The following is a 21,354-nucleotide window of genomic DNA, read 5'->3' on the forward strand; positions in this document are numbered from 1 at the left end:
TTCTTGGCAGAGATACTGGAGTGGTTTGCCATTTCCTTCTCCAGCTCATTTTACAGATGAGGAAACTGAGGCAAACAGGGTGAGGTGACTTGCCCAGGGTCACACTGCTAGTAAGTTCCTGAGGCCAGATTTGAACTCAGGAAAATGAGTCTTCCTGACTCCAAGCTTGACACTCTATGCCCTGCACCACCTAGCTGTCCCAGGTATAATATGGTATTTATCCCTATTTTTTATATCGTTTCCCTTGAGATTCCAGACCTTTTATTGTGCCCAATAATTGTGTCATTCTTTGTCTAGCCTCTTCCCATCCCCCACTTTTCCAAGACTTCTTGCCTTTGCCCCGGACCCTCCTCTAGAGCCTCACATCTTGGAATGGAGCTCCTCCACAGCCGGGAACCTCCTTCCAGGACCCGTTCCCCAGAGCATATTTCCCGGGCTTCTCCCTAGCCTCCTTTAGGTTGGCCTCTAGGATGCCAGTTTCGCCACAGGACTTGCACCTCCTTCACTACAGTGTATCCCGCCTCTAGGAAAAAAAAAACTGCGCCCAGGGCCCGCCTCCAAGGCAAATACCCAATCACAGGTTCCGCCTCTGAAGAAAATGCTCGCCCCACCCCCAAATGCCCCGCCTCAAATGCAAGTACCTATCCCAGGCCCCGCTTACCATAGGCCTCGCCCCAAATCAAAGGTCCGCCCACATGCCCCGCCTCCAAAACAAATATTCCACCACAGTTCCCGCCTCTAAAGGGAGTGCCCGCCCCACGATCCCTGCCTCCAAAGCAAATGCCCTGCCCCTTCCCTATCTCACAAGCCCACCCATAGGCCCCGCCTCAAAGGAAGATACCCAACTCCGGGCAAAGCCTCCCAGGAAAGTGCAGACAAGTCCCGCCTCCAAATCCCTCCCTCAAACATTGTCTCTACGGCCCCTCCTCCAAAGGCAAAGATCCGCCCCAAGCTCCTCCACCAAGACAAAACTATTACAGGGAGGGGGGCGGAGGGGAGCAGGGGCCCTCCTCCCCCGTTGCTGTCTCAAACGCCCACCTCTCAGACCCCGCCCCCAAGATCAATATCTCCCCAGAGCCAGTGGCCTCATCTTCAAAAGACACGTAAGCCCGCAAGCCCTGCCTCTAAGGAAGCACTTCTCCTAGGCCCCGCCTCCAAACCAAAGAACCTATCACAGGCTCCACCTCTAAAGCAAATGCCCGCCCCGCCATGCCCGCCTCTAAGTCCCCACCTACAAGGAAAATGTCCGCCCTCCAAGCCCCGCCTCCGATCCAAATGCCCTATCAGGCGCCTCTAAAGCAAACGCCCGCCCCCATACCTGACTCAAAGACAAACGCGCCCGCACAGCCCCTTACTATAAGGCAAATAAGAGCGCTACAGAGCCCGCCTCCAAAGCCAATCACAGTCCCTAGGATTGTTAGACCCTCCCTAACCCCGCCCCGGTCTTCGAAGCCCCGCACTGCGCAGCTCCCTCCAGCACGGTGGCGGCGGAAGGCAGCATGGCCCCGCAGGCCTTGATCGAGGTTTTCGAGCGCCGCTTCCTGGCGGCGCGGCCTCTGCCATCCTTCCCCTGGCGGGTGAGGGAGCGCGGGGGGCGGGGGGCGGCCCGCGGGTCCCCGGAGAGTCCGGCAGTCCCCCTACCTGGAGGCCGAGGCTTGGAGGCCCTGGCCTGGCAGAGGTAGGGGGCAAGGACCCAGGTGGGGAGGGGGGTGGCTTGTGTCCAGGCCGGCCCTGCCGAGTGCCGAGGGCCGGGGATAGGACTGGGGTCGATGCGGGATGTGGGATGCAGGAAGGGAAGGCGCGAGGAGCCGAGCAGGGTGGGCGATCGTGCTGCGGGCTCAGGCCTGGCACCGGCACGTGAGGAAGGGCTGGAAGCCAGAATTCCAGGGCCCCGGAGCCACTTTGCCTGCCTCCTTCCCGCCGCTGCCCATCCACTCTTCTGGCAGTCAGTCAACAAGCATATGTTTAACGCTTCCTATGTGCCAGGCACCCAGGAATGAGTGCTGATGATACAAAAAGAGACAAAAGCACTTCCCTGCCTCCAGGAGCGTCCATTCCATTCCATACAAATAGCTATGTGCCCACCAGATAGAAACACAGTGTAAACGAGAAGAAATCTCAGAAGACACGTTGTTGTTCAGTCGTGTCTGTGACCCTGTGGGCCTTACTTTTCTTGGCAGAGATCCTGGAGTGGTTTGCCATTTCCTTTACCAGTGGATTAAGATAAACACAGGCTAAGTGACTTGCCCAGGGTCACACCAGCTAGTAAGTGTCCAAGCTCAGGTCTTCCTGACTCCAGGTTCACCCCTCTGTCTACCAAGCCACCTAGCTGCCTCTGAGGCACATAGTAGGTCTTTATTAAGATTGAATGAATGCCTCAAAGAATAGCTTAGCACACTCAGAGAATAATAAACAGTTCACCTTGACCTCCCAAGGATCTCCTACTTGACCTGGAGTCACAAGACCTAAGTTCAAATTCTTGCTTAAGCAATAGCTGCCTATGCCAGGCAAGTCACTTAACCTCTGTGTGCCTTGGTTTCCTCAACTTTAAAATGGAGATAATTAACCGTGCCTTCCAGCATTGTCCTGTGGATAAAATAAGATGTTTGTAAAGTACTTCACAAACCTGAAAGCATTATATAAATGCCAGCTATTAAAATTATCCAATTTTCAGAGGTCAGAAACAATACTTTATGATAGGTTTGGTTGTTTTTTTTTAAACAAAGCCAGTTATACCCCTCATTGAAAAAGCATATTACTACTTCTCCCATCCTAAGAAGATTTTCAAAACCACTGGGACATGGCAGGGAGTGAGAAAGACATAAAATAGCTACATATTGGCAAAATGACACCCCCAAACATAGGGTGGAAAGTGGTGGAAATTAGGATAGAGGACCCTGACTTAAGGACTTAGCACATTTAACACTGCTCTGACAGCAAATTTTCATTCTGCCAGTATTGTAATTATGATTTAAAATGTTTTCACTTACAATTCCCTTGATGTGGAGTGAATTAACTGTGGCAATATATTCTGAATATTAGAGGTTGGCTTATACATTCTGAAGTATTTCATTGCCTGTTGTAGATATTTATGTTATTTCAATAACTTCAGTACCATGGTAAACAATATTATGAACATTAATCATTCAGAAAATAACATGGAAATTGTTATTGTCCTGGTTCAGCCCTAAGATACTGCCAAGGTACAACCTCTCTATACTGGAGTAACCTGTGAGAGGAGTCAAAAATCTGGTGAATATAGAAGCTGATGTTCTTGTGTTTATAAAGACTTCTTATCCGGGACATAAACAGGCCTATTGAAAATAACTTTCTTTGGTTATGCCTAAGTTAACAGTTTATTGATATGGAAAAATGTTTCCATATTAATTGATATGAGGAGCCCATCTTCCTCACCTGTGAAATAAAAAAATTGAACCCTGTGATCACTAACATCTCTTCTTCTGGCTCTAAAATTCTGGTTCTGAATGTGCTGTATGAAAACCAGTGATTTGGGGTTGGCTTTTTTGTTTGCTTCCTCTCCTTTTCTTTATAGATAACATCTAATGTATCAAGGTCATGCTTTCTGATTATGACTTCACTTCCTCTTGGCCCAGGGTCTCTAGTGAATCATAAAATTCTTTACCAAAATGTACCATTTACAAGTTTAATGTTCCTCTGAAAATGTCCTTGACATTTTTCTTCATGTTTTTTTATTCTCCTATGAATAGAGCCTTGAAGAAAAATTAAAGAATTCATTGGATTCTGAGCTGCTGCTGAATATTTTGCAGAAGGTAAAAAACAAACAAACAAAACAACAAATTTTAATGCCATCTCACTTTGAGCCATATTTGGGCAGACTGAGTCTCTGCAAGGATGTGCTGCCACCTGTATTGGGGTATCAGTACAATAGACAGTTTGGGATGCTTTGTTTCCATGGATGAAGCTATCAGAATATATAAAAATACACTTGAGGGGAGAGAATTTCGTGCATTTTTTAAAACTATCTGCAACATAAACAAAGATGGCAGGTGCTACATATTCTTCTAGCTTTTAACAGCTGGCTTAATAGATTTTTTTTTAATTTACCTATAAACTTAGGAGACAAAGACTACATATGAGTGTAACAGTACGCTGCTTACTTAAGTGTAAAGAGATATGCCTTGACCCTGTGAACTCTAACTTTGGTCCAGACCTATGATAGCATTTGTGTAGGGTACTCAATCATGACAATTGTCTTCACTTCATGGCAACCCATCTAGAATTTGTAGTCTGAGAATTTGTTGCCTGAGCCAAAAAGTTGGTTAAAGGGATGGTTTTAGAGAAAACTGGAAACACTTGTATGAACACAAACGAAGAGTAAAGTGAGTAAAAGCAAGGGAACGATTTATATAACAACATGTTAGAAATGAAGAGTTTGGAAAGACAACTTTGGTTAATGCAGTGAATAACCATATTGCAGCTATCAATCCAGAGGCCAAGTCAGGAGGAATGCTGATCACTTCCTGGCAGAAAAAGATACATTTTTGCATATGGCCAATATATTACGATTTGTTTGACTGTATATTTGTTACCAGGATTTAGTGGAGGGAATTCTTCCAGGGGAGGAAAGAGGAGAGGTAGAAAGGAGGGAGGAGAAAAAACTCGTTAATTGGAAAACGAAAAAGTTGCCTGGGTCACTAAGGTTGTGACTTGCCCAGGTTCATAAAGATAGTATGTGTCAGAGGAAGGACTAGAACCCAAGCGTTCTTGATTCTGAGGCCTGTTCTCTATCCACTACGCCGTGCTGCCTCTGCACCTTGTAGATATAAGGTATAAATTTAGGTTTGTTGTGTGAGCTGCTATATACAAGGCAGTCACTGCCTTTACCTAACCTGTACTGAAGAGCTTACCCTCGTTTGTATAGTGGAATTATAAATCACACATACTATACAGACTTTGCTTTTTATTTTAGCGACATGAGATTAACGTTACAAAAAACACTTATAAGGGATGGGAAAAGAGGGAAAAGATAAAAATAGCAAACAGGGAAGAACAGAAATTGGGCTCAGCAATTTCCCTCAGAAGAAAAATAGAGCTGGACTATAGGTTTGACTTCTACTTGGAGTTCTCCGCTCACAAAGGGGCATTTGTGTAAGGAAAAATAAATGAAAAAATGGTGAAAAGCTTACTATAAGCCAAGCACTGGATATATAAATAGAAAAATGGAGATGATCTCTGTTCTCAAGGAACTCACATTCTGCTGGGAATAGACAACACATAAAAGGAAGTTCAACTATAAGGCAGATGGAAAAGTCTAACGGGGCAGGTGGCAAGGTTCAGGTATTCTTAGTTTTCATCAAGACGTCAGATGCAGTGGAGGGACAGAGGGTAAGGCCTGATGGTCTTCTGTCTTACCAGAAGAAATAGACTTGGTGATTCCCATTTCATCCAAGTCAGGTGAACAGTCAAGCAAGCTAGGTGGGTTCTGGTTAGTAGGAAGCAAGGAAGAGGGAAGAGGACAGAAGGAAGGAAAGGGAAGCAGCTTCCCTGGTGATGGCTCCACAGCTGCTTTAAAATGTAACATTGTCTGAAAGTAAGCCAGTAGAAAATAGGATACATCCTAATTGCAATTATATTGTATCACATTCTCTGCCAAATAAAATAATTTGTTAGAATGATAATCTCTTAATTGCACATACCTGTAGATTTGCTAAATTGCTGGTTTCATTCATAATAATCCAGTATTTTTTGGTTTCACACATCAGCAACCTAAGGGAAATCTGGACAGAGTCAATGTGCTTTCAGCTCCTGCCAGAGGATATAGATATAGATATAGAAGGACTTTTCTCAGCATTCTTTTCTCTAGTGAAACAGATATTTCTTGGGATATTACTTTTGAATTTTGAGTATATCAGGCACGGTTATAGTTAATAACCATATGTACCCACCCTCCTTCCTCTTCTAAATCAACAATCAAGCTACAAGAATGTATTAAATACTAGAAATACAAATGCAAAAGACAGGCCCTGCCCTCAAAATCTCCTTACTTTGAGCTTATCAAGCTAGTTCGAGGATGTGCCCCTAAATTAAAGCTTGCAAAACTAAGGAATAATAAAATAGATTAAAAGACTAGTTTCATTAACAACATCTTATTTGTCATTTGTCACAGACTGTCCTAAATCCACTGTGTGTGAAACATCCACCATCAGTGAAATACACAAGATGCTTCCTCTCTGAGCTAATTAAAAAGGTAAATAGTGATTCTCATTTCACCAAAGTGAGGTGAACAGTCAAGCAAGCTAGATGGGTTCTGGTTAGCAGGAAGCAAGATGACTCTCTCCCTCAGCTCTCCCTCACAGATAATATCCTGAACCAGGGCAGAGTGTGCTGTGAAGGTGAGTAGAGTTTCTGGAACTCTTCCTGATCTTCCCTGAATGTCCGCTGGATTTTTAGGAAGAGGCCAGGCTTCCTTGTTCACTACCAGCAAGCAGGCTTTGAGACTATGATTCTGTGTTGGCCGATGCAGAATCTAGGCTCACAAACATACCTTTCTCTTCCAGTTGTCTGCTTCCAGGATGGGGACTCAGAGACAATAGGCCCATCGCAGCTGGGTGAATGGGAGAGTCTGTCAGTCACATCATTCTTTACTACCTAACCAAGAAATGATTAATAATTGTCATTTAATCCTCTTAGCTGAATCTTTGAATTCCTGCTCACTCTTGTCTGTCTACAGCATGAGGCTGCTCACACGGAGCCTTTGGATGAGCTCTATGAAGCATTAGCTGAAATTCTTTCTGCTGAGGAATCCACCCAGTGCCACCGGAGTTATTTGCTGGTAGGACAGTTTCTCCTCCTTTCCTCACACTTTGACCCAGGAACCAGCTTTACCTTTCCTACATCATTCCCATTCATGTGCACTGTGTCCACATTGAGCCAACAGTTCCTCATATTTGACACTCTATGCCCCAGCTCCATGCCTCTGCATTGGTTCTCCCCCATGTTTGGAAGGCATTCCCTCCTAACCTCCATCTTTTAGAGTTTCCTCATTCCCTTCAAGGTATAACTCAAATGAAATACGTATATGAAACAGTTTTAGTCTTCCTAGTTGCTAGTGCATTTTCCCCTCAACAACCCCCGAATTACCCTGTAGTTATTGTATACATAAGTACGTGTAGCAAATATCAACATATGCAGACACCCACACAACAGACACATACAGGATCTCTGGCTAAACTATAAATTCTTAAGGGCAGGAACTGGTTCACTTTTTCTCCATATCCCCAGCACTGTGAACAGTTCCTGCCACAGGGTAAGGAGGCACTGAAGAAAAGCTTTTTACTTGGTAGGCAAAAGTGTCTCATCTCTAGTGCTTCACAAATATTATCTCACAGGACACTAATTCCAGAAGGTGTCATTAGTCCATGTGATAAACATGATATACATATACATACATATATATGTACATTTCAAGAACAAGCAGAAACAACTCATCAGGTTATTCAGTTCCTTTTCCTGAAGAAACAAAGGCTCTATGGCTGAATGTCATGCACAGTCTTAGCCGATAGTCCAAATAGTGTACTTGGTGCTATATATAGGGAACCACAAAGGTAAGAGAATGTGAGTGTTCAGCTTCAAGTTGTTGAGTTTATAAAAGCCTTCATGGCCAGAGGGACATGTCATGGGTGACTCAGAGTCAAAGAATGCTGTAACTGGGATTTGTGGTGATTGGCTGTTCATTTCATATTGAAAGAAGCAAGTGGTTTTACTTTACTAGAGAACTTTTCTCTCTCCCTCCACCAGCCCTCTGGAAATTCAATCTCACTCTCTGAAAGTACAGCAATCATTTCTCAGGGGACCACAGGCCTGGTCACCTGGGATGCTGCTCTCTACCTTGCAGAATGGGCCATAGAAAACCCAGCAGCCTTCACTAACAGGTAACAGATGGGAGAGGAGCTGAAGCAAACAGGGGGAAAAGTAGGTTGATACTTGAAGAAATATTAATTTGCTGCCCTTCTTTACTTCTTACACCCAGAACAGTCTTGGAACTTGGAAGTGGAGTTGGTTTTACAGGCCTGGCTATTTGCAAGATGTGCTCTCCCAAAGCATATGTCTTCAGTGACTGCCACAGTCAGGTTCTTCAGCAACTCAAAGGAAATATCCTCCTAAATGGCTTCTTGCTAAAGCCAGATTCCACAGCACCCCTGCAACCTTCAGTCGGCACATTGGTCTCACCCACCGTGATGGCTGTTCAGCTGGACTGGGATCTAGTTACTACAGAACAAATTTCTGTCTTCCAACCAGATGTCATCATTGCAGCAGGTATTGACCAGGATAAATCAAGTTAGAGATGAGGAAGTCAGCTTGCTCTACCTCCCAGGCTAAGAGAGAAGGGGTAGAGTGGTGAAAACTATTAAGAAGAAGAAAACTTGATTGAATGTTTGGGGGATTACTTTTCATTCCCCAGAGTAAAGTAAATACAAGGAACTGTTACCACTGGTAACCATGAGTTACTAAATGCATCCTCATTTTAGGTCACAACTATTACAGTTGATTAGAGGGATTTTTATTTCATCATTTCAGCAGGGTTGTTTCTTGCTCTGCACCTTGCTTTGAGAGTACTAGCAGTTCACTACTAAGTACATTTAGAAGGCCCTACTGAAAAAATCTCTGCTGAGATTTTGGGACATTTTTAGCTCCCGTGCCTCCATAGCCTGTCTTCCCCTGAGAACATGACAAACATGTTCTCTTCCCTTCCCATCTTCACTTCTTTGGTTTCTCATCATGCCTAAAGAGAAGTGATAGCTCCGATTTAGAAAGTGCTTTCCTCACAACAATCCTATTGGGGTAAATAGTGCACATATTAACCTCTAAGTTATGGTTTACTCATTGGTCAAATGACGGTCTGACTTGCTTGTGGTCACACAGCTAGTAATTCTTCTAACTCCCAGACCAGTGCTTTTTCTACCTTAACACCCTGCTCCTTAAACAACTTAAATTCATATTGCACTTTGTTTCTAAAATGCTTTGCAGACACCCCTACCTGGGTAACAAGACTTGAAGATAGCTTCAAAGACAAGCACCATTTGAAGAATTATTCATGGAGAAAAGCAGTGTTTGTCACTGATCATATTAGGAGGCCACATTATGCTGGCCTCAATATCCTGTTATTCTCATCTTTTGTTCACATAAGACCTGGTTCATTGATGTCCCTGACTGAAGTCTCTAAAGGGGCTGTCTGCCAACCTAAAATTCTGTGATTCGATTCTTTATTTCTGTTGTATAGACTGGTTGATTCTCCATTTCATTGTGAGGCTTTCAGCTACCCCAGGGTGTTAGAGTGTCAGTCTACCAAAGGAATAGGTCATCTTCTTTCCTCCCAATCATGAGCTGCAGTCATTCCAGTAAACTGGAACTGAAAAATTATCAGAACATAGGATCCTAAAGAAAAGCTGGAAGGGACCTCAGACTGCTTCTTCATTTTTATCTGTGAGGGTCAGAGAGGTTAATGAGTTGTTCCCAAGTTATAGGATGATAAGCAGCAGAGTAGGATTTGAAGCCAGGTCCTAGTATTCCAAACCCAGTGGTCTTTTTAGGTATACCAATCTTAGAAGATAGAAATCCTTAAGCATAACAGTCAGCTTTTGCTTCACTAGGCATCTTTTATATTGGCCAATCACACACACACACACACACACACACACACACACACACACACACTCTCACACACACTTAAGGGCACAAGTCATTGCCTATGATCTTTATTTTTGGTAGTGCCTTTTAGCAGTTTGAAAATAAACTTTTCTCCTAGATTATTCCATTTTAATCTGGGTAATTTTCCTTCACCCTAATGAAACATAAAATGAATGTAACTGCTGCATTCTTCTGGCTCTAGCCTTGCTTCCTAACTCAAGAATGCACATAACACTTCTATTTTTTTAAGTAATAACCTTAAAGAAAATGAATAATCTGAGTTTCTCATTGTAGATGTGGTATATGATCCAGAGATCATCCTCTCCCTCATCGGAGTGCTGCAAAAACTCTCTGTTTGCCAGGCAGATCAGAGATCTCCAGAGGTGTACATTGCCTTCACCGTGCGGAACCCAGACACTTACCAGCTGTTCAGAACAGAGCTCAGTAAGTACATTGCTGTGGATGTGAGAATACCTTTAGTCTAGTTACTTTCCTCAAGGAGACAGAGATCTAGGCCTCTACTAAATATATACAAAGTGTAGGTGGAGAAGGTAAAGCAAGTAGGCCAGAAGAGTGGAGAGAAAAAGAATGGTATGGCTCCAGCAACCCACTAATAGAAATTACTATTGATGGCAATTGCTTCTGGCAACAAGAATCAGCTCCCAGGATAGTTGTATCTAGTGTTAAAGCAAGAAATGATTCAGGGTCTTCTATCAAGAATCAAACGGGGAAATCTTGTAGGCTTTTAAGTTCTTTCTCATACTTTTTTATTACTTACACAACTAAAATGACATCTATTCTCCAGTATTGAACTAAGCATATTATTTTTTTTAAATCCCTTAACCATTTTTCTTAATTTCTTCTCTCCCTTAAGCCTTAAAGATAAATATAAATTTATTATTCAACATAATATTCCCCAGATCTCTCTCTACCCTTCTAGTGTATCTGATGGTACAACAGCCAAAAAAAGATTTCTGTTGAGGAACAGAGCTTTTATAAATTCTCCAGTTTCCATCTTTCAGCTAACAGTAGGAAGCAATTAGCACACCTGGGCTTTTTTTTTAATCCTAATCTTACAAGTAATTAAGTGCTTCTACTGTCATTGCAGCCATTAGTAAATGAAAATATGTTTGCATTTCACAGGTGTCTTACTAGGAGTCAAGTTTAACAAACACTTTTATGTGCTAACACCCTCTTCTTAAGGTAGAAGGCCTTAAAGAAATAATGAACCATGACAATATAAGCATAATTAATGAATTTGGTAATGGTTCTTCACCGTAGAGTGTAGTTAAAACTCAATAGGACTGGGAAATTAGTAGATTATTCCTAAAGTGACATTTCTACTCTTAATCTAATTTTTTTTATTCTCATCAAAGTATTGATACATAAATCACATAAATTTATATCATTTTGTTCATTAGGAACAAAAAATAATCAAAAATCTCTCTGCAAAGGTCAGAATCTGATGTTCTCACAGCTTAAGGAAAACAGTAATTTTTGAACAGAGGTGTTAATACAGAATATGTATTATGTACAAAGTACAAAGCACACAGCTCTATACTGACAGCCCCTCACTAATGCCTCCCTCTAAACCCAAACCCCTAAAGCACCACTGTACTAAGATATTTTCTATTTGTTTCTAGGTAGAGTTGGGATTGGATGGCAGAAACTTCCTAGTCACAACCAGAAATTGTTTCCATATGAAAAACATTCAGAGATGGTAATTGTAAAATTATTGGTGTAAATTGTGCAAATATTTCAAGGCTACAGTAAACATTTAGAGAATTTTTAGGAGAAAATTCTATTTTGGAGCTGCTGCATAACACTTGAATCACTGGACAATTATTTCCTTCTAAGGAAAAAGGAAATGTGAGATGTACTTGTTGCTCTGTGAGCAACTCCCTGTAAATCCAGAAAAGTGACTGAAAATACAAGTATTTTACCTGTAAAGATAAAACTATCAGAGTGCTTTTTTCCCCCATTTTAACATTAGCACATGTTTCATTTCAGCCTCCAAGATTCTGACCTCTGAACTTCCCCTCTCTAGCCTCCCACCCTCATTCAGATTGAACTTAACCCTGGGTCCCTCCTTGGCTCTCCTTGCCCCCCTCACAGGCCTTTTCTCAGCCATTTTAAACATGCTGCCACTTTCATCCTGACACCTTTTGGCCTTTCATTCTCCTCCATTTGCCACTCTCTAGCCTAGGTAAGTGCCAGTAAGTTACTTCAGCTTCTGGGCTGTCAAGTGTTACAAGGGACAATCCTAACTGTGCTAACATGTTGCATTTATACTGTCTGGTCTCAGCTGAGTCCTGTGTTCATCAGTTGACCCTCCACCATATTCTGTATTGTGGGTATTTCAGACTTTTGTAGTGTCCCAAGCACCTAATCTCACCCCTTAACTCTTTGCTCTCTCATGGCCTTCCTACTTTCCTGAGATAGTCAAGGTCATCTGATGTAAGCTACCTCAGCATCCTTCTTTTCCTTCTGAAAAATTTCTTTCTTCCCATCATTTCTTCTCTGACTTCTCAAAGGAAGAATTATAGGATTTTAGAGTCAGAAGAGGCCTAAAAGATAAAGTGTAATCCCCTCATTTCTTTTAGAAGTTTCCCTTCTATATATGAATATTCTGCTAAGGTTCTCTCCTCAGCCTTTTCCTTCTAAGCTTGCACCTGAAATCATACATACAACTTCAGCCATCACCACTATGAAGAAGATTCCCAAATCTACATCTCCATGACTTCCAGCTTCCTAGAGCCAAATTTCCAACTACCTCCCGGAGAGGACTTCAAAGTCAACAAGTCTAAAACTAAACTTATTATACCCCATAGACATCAAAGAAATAATGGCTAATAACAGCTAGCATTTCTATAGTGCTTTACAATTTTCAAAGTCTTTCACATGTTAAACTGTTTGAACTTCAAAACAATGCTTTAAGGTAGATGATATTATCACTATTTTTACAGATGTGGAAGCTGAGGCACGGAGCAATTACATGATTAACCAAGGGTAACCTAGCTAAGGAATGTCTGAGGTAGTATTTGAATTCAGGTCTTCCTGTCTCCAAGTCCAGCATTCCATCTACTGATGGAATCACACACACACACACATTTTATATACATATATATATATATATGTATATATAAAAGCTAGATAATTAAAATAATAGTCACCTCTTTTCCTTTCCTACTACTCTGGTTCAGGCCCTGACTACTTCTTTCCTGCAGATGAAGGCCCTACCACATTGTGCTTATTATGAGCCTCTTCTCCCTCCCCTTGTCAGGCAGTGAGCTTTCTTTTACCATTCCCCCCAAGGACACCATTCCCAAATGAGACTAGACAGATGAGGATGAGGCTATGATGCAGTGGGGTTGAAGAGTCCAAGCCCAGCAACTCTACCTTCAGCTGATCTGCAAGCTCCTCAGAGTCCATAAACACCAGGCCATTTTCTTCATGTTTCACAAGTTCATGTAAACAGCAAAAAAGCATCATGAGAGAACTGAAACTGGCCTTGGAAGAAGAAACAGAGGATCACTGCACCACCCTATAATGATCTTCTACATCTGAGGGCAAATGGAATGAGAAAAATGTTTTATTTGTTCATAATACTATGGATCTGATAAATAGAGGTAAAAGTCAACCCTCAAAGACAGGTTCAGCCACACTGGTGGTTACACTCCATACAGGGTATGCTGCCTGTAAAACAGTGACAGGCTCAGACTGCATCTGGAGTTCAGTTCACCTACAGAAGCTCTAAGTCCATGGAAATGCTTCAGGTACTCTACTAGGGAACATTCACAAACCCTTCCCCCTTGCTTTACAACATACAAATTCTAAAATCCCTACCACTGGAAGTGTATTGCACAAACTGGTAAGCAGCATCCAAACATATCCACCACCTTCATGGGAAGATCCAAGCCACCGGAGGATTTGTGGAGGCAGACACCAAGGTCTGCTGATCCTGCCAAAGTAGAAAGAAAGGGAACAATTTAAGAAGGATAAACTAGTCTACAAAACAATCCTAAAGGGGCTCTATAGACCAGAACCACTAACACCTGGGATGTGGGTTAAAGTAGCAAAATCACCAACCATCTTCCTTAAAAGGACCCCAAAGGGAGTATTCACAATTGGCATAAGCCACTAGAGCAACAGGCTGATCAGCACAGACTATAGGAAGCTGAAATTTAGAAAGGGATAGAATAATTCTAAGGATCTCTACTAAAGAGAAAGATTTATTTCAAAGGCAGGATAAATTTCTGTCTGTTGGAATTTCTCTAAGAAAAGATACTAAGCATTATTTAATTAATAAATCTGTCCCTGGCTGATTCGTGGCCAAAACAGAGAACTTAAATTTTCTTGGAAATTAGATGATAGAGAATTCAGGACTTAAAAATCAGGATAGGAGTAAAATCCTACTATGTGAGACCCAGCCCTTCAGACAAGAATAAATGAGTAGAAGATTCAAGAAGAGAGAACACAATCCTCATTAGCAGACTGCAAAGGGATTTCAAGGAATGGGGGAGAGGAGAGACAATGGCACCTCAGTCTAAGGACTCTCGTCTGGGACATAAGGCAGCCTCCTTTTACTCGAGTTCAGTCATTTGCATCCACCCCTCAGGCCCTTCTCAAAACTTTAAAAAAGGGTCTATTTACTTTCACTAAACAAGGTCTTCGTATATTTCTGCTAGCCTTTTGCTTGGTGACTCACAAGTCCATAATCTCCAACGAAGTGTCATTCCATTTAGAGGACAAGCCTATTCTCCATAGGCTGCTCTTACCCCAGAAGCAAAGGATAATGTTCAGCTTCCAATCATGGTGTGCAGATCTGAATGTGCTTGAGGCATATCTGGCTGATGATTTAGCCATAATGCTCTTTAAGAGGCCTTTTCCCTTTGGTGAACAGAAAATATACTTCAGTCTCTCCCTCTTCCTTGCAAACATATCCCCAAACTTGAGCAACCTTCAACCCTCATTTAGCAATCCTACATTGGAAATAAGCAGCCCCTCTCGTGGAATCTTATTACTCCATGGGCCTTAGTTTGGCATTCCAAGTCAGGATTCTTTCTTGCTCCCATTCATAAATAAGATCAAAAGACCAAAGAACTTTAAGAAATTCAGGAGGCTGACTCACTAGTAAAGCCAACTCCCTCTTTCCCCCATCTCACTACCATCAGTCAAAAAGGGGGCAGGGTATAAATTGGTCAGGCATCCCACCAAACAAACAACTGATCCCTTTTACATACCCACACTTTTTGAAATAGAATCCAAAATAGCTTCCCTGTATGTCTCTTAAACAATTTTAAATACTGCCTCACTGATATTCACATTACAGTGATGAAAACAAGGAAACACAAGGTACCAGTTGTCACACAGACTAGAGATGGGAGATTTGCTCCATCAATGATCCATTGTTCAAACCCCAAAGAATCAACAAGGATCCAGTCAAGAGATAGGGAACATTATGAAATGCAAAATGGATGATTTTGATTACATTAAATTTGAAAGGTTTTACACAAACAAAACCAATGCAACCGAGATTAGAAGGAAAGCAGAAAGCTGGGAAACAATTTTCAAGGCCAGTATTTCTGATGAAGATCTCATTTCTCAAAGATATAGAAAACTGAGTCAAATTTATAAGAATACAAGTCACTCCCCAGTTGATAAATGTTCAAAGACTATGAACAGGCAGTTTTCAGATGAAGAAATCAAAGCCACAGTAATAGGAAAAAATGCTCTAAATCATTATTGATTAGAGAAATGCAAATTAAAACAACTCTGAGGTACCACCTCATGCCTATCCAATTGGCTAATATGACAGAAAAGAAAAATCATAAATGTTGGAGAAGATGTGGGAATACTGAAACTAACGCAATGTTGGTGAGAACTGATGCAACTATTCTGGAGTAGAATTTGAAACTATGCCCAAAGTTCAACCAAACTGCATACCCTTTGACCCAGCAATACCACTACTAGATCTATATCCCAGAGAGATCATAAAAAAGGGAAAAGGACCCACATATACAAAAATATTTATAGATGCTCTTTTTATGGTGGTAAAGAATTTTAAATTGAGGTGATGCCCATCAATTGGGGAATGGCTGAACAAGTTATGGTATAGGAATGCAATAGAATACTATTGTACTATAAGAAATGATGAGCAGGTGGACTTCAGAAAACCTGGAAAGACTTCAGAATTGATGCTGAATTAAGTGAACAGGATGAGGAGAACACTGTACACAGTAACAGCAACATTGTGTGATGATTAACTATGATTAACTATTAAGTCTAGCAACTTAGCTCTTCTCAGCAATACAATGATCCAAGACAATTCCAAAAGATTCATGATGGAAAATGCTATCCATATTGAGAGAAAGAACTATGGAGTCTGAATGCAGACTGAACATATATTTTCACTTTGTCTTTTGTTTTTTCTTATGGTTTTTCTCTTTTCTGATTCTTCTTTCACAACATAACTAATGTGGAAATATATTTAACATGATTGTACATGTAAAACTATAAGAGATTGCTTATTATCTTCAGAGGGAGAAGAGAGAGAAAAATTTAAAACTCAAAATATCATTAAAATAAATATTGAACACTATCTTTACCTGTAATTGAAAAAAATACTATTAAGTTAAAAAAAATTTAAAATATTACTTATGCTCAAGTATGAAATTGTAAAATAGGAAGTCGTGAGAAGCTCACTGAAATGCCCAAAGTGTCCAATTCAAAGAAACCTCAGGACCTGTCTTGCTCATGCTGCTGACCAGCAAAGCTGGCCTCCCATCAAGTTGTATCACCTTCCTGCTCCTAGGATTGAGCTCAGCGAATGCAGGTCTCTCAAGGCCTGGGTCCAAGAGTTCTGTGCAAAACAGAGACAGAGATAAGGACATTACCAAATGCTCAAGATCCAACCAACATCTACTTGATGTGGATAGAGTCTCTGAGAAACCAGTATGGTTCACCTCCCTGTACCATTGTAAGCAGAGCAGTTCCCCAGACAGAAGTCCTGGACCAGGCACTCAAGCCAACAAGAGTCTTATTCATCCTTATGAGACCTCCCAGGTGACATACACCAACAGACTTTCTTGTCATCAAAAATCCCAGAGATAAGGGGGGAGAAATGTCAACACTACTCTTGCCCTATCTGAATTCCCTTAAACTGTGGCAAAGATGGCAGGCTCAAGTGAGAGAACAACCTAACCACTTGGGGTATAGGAAGCACCCCTTGCTCTGAATGGGGAGTAGGTGTGGCCCAGTTCCATAAAAAGCTGATATTGTAAAAAATGAGGCTGGCTTGTAATAGACGGTCACAGCTCTGCAATAAGATCATTGAGAAGCTTTAGAGAGAAGACCAGGAAGTAAAAACCTGGGAAGGACCAGGGAAGTGTAGAGACCAAGAGGACAGGCTCAGGGCCCAAGAAAATTATATTCTCTTTTTCCTTCCTACTCAGGAGCAGTCAGAGCTCAGAATTTTTCAGAGAAACCTCCAGAGATGTTTCAAGATAAATTGAACCATATGAATGGATGAGGAAAGGTTTTACTTACCCTGCTCCTTCTACATACTAATATAGCTAGTAAACATACCCTTGTGCCCGGTGTTTTCAAAATCCTTTGCAAACATTCCTGAGCACATAATTCCCCATACAGTGAAACGAATTTCCCCTTCTCCTTCCAATCCTAATTGTCTAATCCAAGGGCCTTGCATACCTTATATTCCAGTTCTTTGCCAGATCTTCTTTCATCGCATTGGTCACACACAAGTTCAGATCTGAAAGGTGGCCACAGAGCTTTTCATACCTGGGAAAGATACATTTGTCACATTCCTATACCAGGGCCTAGTCCATCACTACCATGTTTGCTTATGGTCAGTCAGTGGCTAAATATTCAAGCTTTGTAATTAACCATCTCAGGGAACCTGGAATTGAATGCAAGAGTAGCCTTATCCAGATCACTTGTAGGAAGCAGTCCAGGTCTGTGCAGATACTGTCCTGGGGCTCTACTCAAGTGGATTTTTTGGTTTCCCATCTAAACCTCCCCCCGCCCACTCAGAGTAACAAAACAGGCTGATTTTGCTATGCCTCTCTGCGCTATTGCTCTTTCCTTAGTCATCCTCCAGCTGTGTCCAGAAGGCCCAATCTATCACTCAGTCTCAAGACCCTACTGCCCCCCTTACCACTTAACCAGCTGTACAAGAGGGTGGACAAAGCCATATGTCAGACCCAAGATGATATAGCTATAGTTGTGCTAGTCAATGACCATCTTGCTCCCACATAGACAACACACAACCCAGCACACAGCAATGCTTGGAAGGCCAGATGGATTCTGTGAAAGAGACAAAATCAAATCAAAAGCAAGAAATTTTGAAGGACAGTGCCAGGAAACCAAAGGCATATAACCTAAACTCAATTTAAAATGATCCCATGGATCTACTTCCAGGAACCAAGATGGTGGAGTAAGCAGTAAATCACCATAACCCATATTCATCTTTCAACAACCACAAAATAGCACCCCCCAAAAAAAACCTGGAAGAGCAGAACCAGCAAAAAGATGGGATGAAACCATTTTTGAGTCTAAGAAATTTGGAAGATAGGCAAGAAAGTTCTGTCTTGGGTAAAAGGAGAGCACATTCTAGGACAGAAAGTATCCCAGCAAGCCAGCAGGAAGTCCCACCTCAACAAACCAGTGGGAGATTTTAAGTGCCAGTGCAGTGGAGCAGGCAAACACCAACACCAGGACCCCCTCCACATACCTCAGCATAGCCAGGGGACCATGCAGACTCCAGCTCTGAGAACCACCATGTGCTTCAGCTTAGCCCCTGGCAAATAGGCAGCCTCCACCAGCCACACTTCCACATATTTCAGCAGAGCCCCAGCCAAACAGGCAGCCTTCAGTGGCCAGATCTCCACATGCTTCAGGATAGTCCTGGGCAAACCCTACAAGTGGCTAAGCAAACAGGCAGCAGCCAGCAGCAAGACAGCCATGTGCTGGGGAAATGCAGAAACACCCCAATGGCCTCAGAACACATAAGACACCAACACTAGGACCTCAGCTCAGCACCAAGTTAGCAGCCAGATCCCTATGACCTCTAGCAGTGCCAGCCCCTACGCACCCCACCCCCTCAGTTCAGCACCAGATAGCACTGTCACCCATGAGCCTCAGGGCAACACAACTGCAGCACTAGGTAAACAGTTAGGGCCTGTAGCCCCTGGAACAAGACACCTGAGACAGTTCTCCTTCCATCCTGAGAGCAGAGCTCAAATTTAAAAGAAAGGAAAAAGACCCAAAAAGATGAGCAAAAAGCAACAACAACAACAACAAAAGAATCTGACCATAGAAAATTATCGTGGTGACAGGGAAGATCAAGGCACAAACTCAGAAGAGGACGACAATGTCAAAACATCCATGGTCCCAAGCCCAGAAAGAACTCATGGAAGTGCTCAAAAAGAAGCTTTAAAATCACGAGAGAAGTAGGAGAAAAAATGGGAAAAGAGAGTGATACAAGAGAATAATGAAGAAAAAAAAAGAGTCAACAGCTTAGAAAAAGAAAACAACCACTTAAAAAGTAGAATGGGCCAAATGGAAACAAAAGCTAACTGAGGAAAACAGCTCTTTAAAAGTTAGATTGGGCAAGTGGAAGCTTATGACTCTATGAGACATCAAGAATCAATCAAAGAAATTCAAAAGAATGAAAAAATAGAAGAAAATGTAAAATACCCCAATGGAAAAACAACTGACCTGAAAAAATGATCCAGAAGAGACAATGTCAGAATCATTGGACTGCCTGAAAGCCATAATCAAAAGGAAGTGCTGGTTAGCATCTTTCTAGAAATTATCAAGGAAAACTGCCCTGGTATCCTGGAACCAAAAGGCAAAAGAGGCTTTGGAAGAATTCACCAATCACCTCAGGAAAGAGATCCCAAAATGAAAACTCCAAGGAACATTATAGCCAAATCTCAGAACTATCAGGTCAAGGAAAAAATACTGCAGGTGGACAGAAAGAAACAACTCAAATATCAGGGAGTCACAATCAGGATTACACAGGACTTGGCAGCTGCAATATTAAAGGATCAGAGGTCATGGAACAAGATATTCTGGAAGACAAAGGAGCTAGGATGACAACCAAGAATGACCTACCCAGTGAAATTAAGCATAATACTTCAAGGGGGGGGGGGGGGAAATAGTCATTCAATGAAATAGAAAGAATTCAAGCTTTCATAAGAAGACCAGAATTGAACAAAAAATTTGATCTCCAATACAAGACCCAAAAGAAAGTGAAAAAGAGAAAAAGGGAAAAGAATACAGAAGGAATTCAATAAAGCTAAACTATTTACATCCCTACACGGGAAAATGATACTTGTAATTCTTCAAAAATGTACCACTAATAGTACAGCTAGAAGGAATATACATAGACAGAGGGTATAGACATAAGGTGAATTTGAGGGAATGACATAAAAAGACAACTAAGAAATAAGAAAGAGGAGTACACTGGATGCAGAAGGAAGGGGGAAGTAGAATGGGATAAATTATTTCACATGAAGAGGTGTGGAAAACTTATTACAAGGGAGGGTGAGCAATGGGTATTGCTTGAACCTTACTCTCATCAGTATTGGCTCAAAGAGAGAATAATATACACAATTAGTTGAATGTGGAAATCTGTCTTACCCAAGGAAAGTAGGAAGGGAGGAGATTAAGTAAAGGGGGAAGGGGGAAGACTGACAGAAGAGAGGTCAGACCTAGGGTGAGGCAGTAGACAGAAGCAAACACTGTCAAGGAGGGAAAAGGTGAAAGGAGAGAGGACAAACAGCAGGAAAAATAGGATAAAGGGAAATACACAGTAATCATAAGTATGAATGTAAATAGGAGGAATTCTTCCATAAAACAAAAGCAGATAGCAGAGCAGAACAAAAACCAGAATCCTACAATATGTTGTTTATAAGAAACACACTTGAAGCAGAGAGAAGCACACTGAGTAAAGGTAAAGGGATGGAGCAGAATTTATTGTGCTTCAGCTGAATTAAAAAAAAAAAACAAGGGCAGCAATCCTGATCTCAGACAAAGCTAAAGCAAAAATAAATCAAATTAAATGAGATATGGAAGGAAACTACATCTTACTAAAAAGTACCATAGGCTATGTAGTAATATCAAATACTAAACATATATGCACCAAGTGGTATAGCATCCAAATTCTTCAAGGAGAAGTTAAGTGAGTTATAGATTCATGACCAAACAAGAGGTAGAGAGAATTATGAAATGTAAAATAGAAAATTTTGATTATATTAAATAAAAAAGTTTTTGCACAAATAAAACCAAGACTAGAAGGAAAGCAGGAAGCTGGGAAACAATCTTTAAAGCAAGTGTCTCTATAAAGGACTCATTTCTCAAAATATATAGAGACCTCATTACCCAATTGATAAATGACTAAAGAATATGAACAGGCAGTTTTCAGATGAAGAAATCAAAGCTATCTATTGGCATATGAAGAAGCACTCTAAATTGCTTTTGATTAGAGAAATGCAAATTAAAACAACTCTGAGGTACTACCTCACACTTATCAGATTGGCTAATTTGACAAAAAAAGAAAACGATAAATGTTGGAGATGATGTGGGAATATTGAAGCACTAATGCAGTGTTGGTGGAGTTGTGAACTGATCCAACCATTCTGGAGAACAGTTTGGAACTAT

General features: G+C 41.5%; 1 protein-coding gene and 1 pseudogene across 1 annotated transcript; one reads left to right on the forward strand and one right to left on the reverse strand.

The window, feature by feature from the left end:
- The first annotated feature begins 1,472 nt into the window (after positions 1-1,472).
- On the forward strand, positions 1,473-11,600 carry LOC118831293 (protein-lysine N-methyltransferase EEF2KMT-like). Its single transcript, XM_036738565.1, has 8 exons — positions 1,473-1,577; positions 3,729-3,791; positions 6,149-6,229; positions 6,713-6,814; positions 7,780-7,913; positions 8,012-8,298; positions 9,964-10,113; positions 11,313-11,600. Exons 1-8 carry the CDS (start codon positions 1,500-1,502, stop codon positions 11,411-11,413), a joined length of 996 nt encoding a protein of 331 aa, XP_036594460.1. The 5' UTR covers positions 1,473-1,499; the 3' UTR covers positions 11,414-11,600.
- A 1,348-nt stretch (positions 11,601-12,948) lies between these two features.
- Positions 12,949-18,429, reverse strand: LOC118832112 (annotated as a pseudogene).
- Between the last annotated feature and the right edge of the window lie 2,925 nt (positions 18,430-21,354).

The sequence above is a fragment of the Trichosurus vulpecula genome, chromosome 9 (genome assembly GCF_011100635.1).
Source record: "Trichosurus vulpecula isolate mTriVul1 chromosome 9, mTriVul1.pri, whole genome shotgun sequence".
NCBI lineage: Eukaryota > Metazoa > Chordata > Mammalia > Diprotodontia > Phalangeridae > Trichosurus > Trichosurus vulpecula.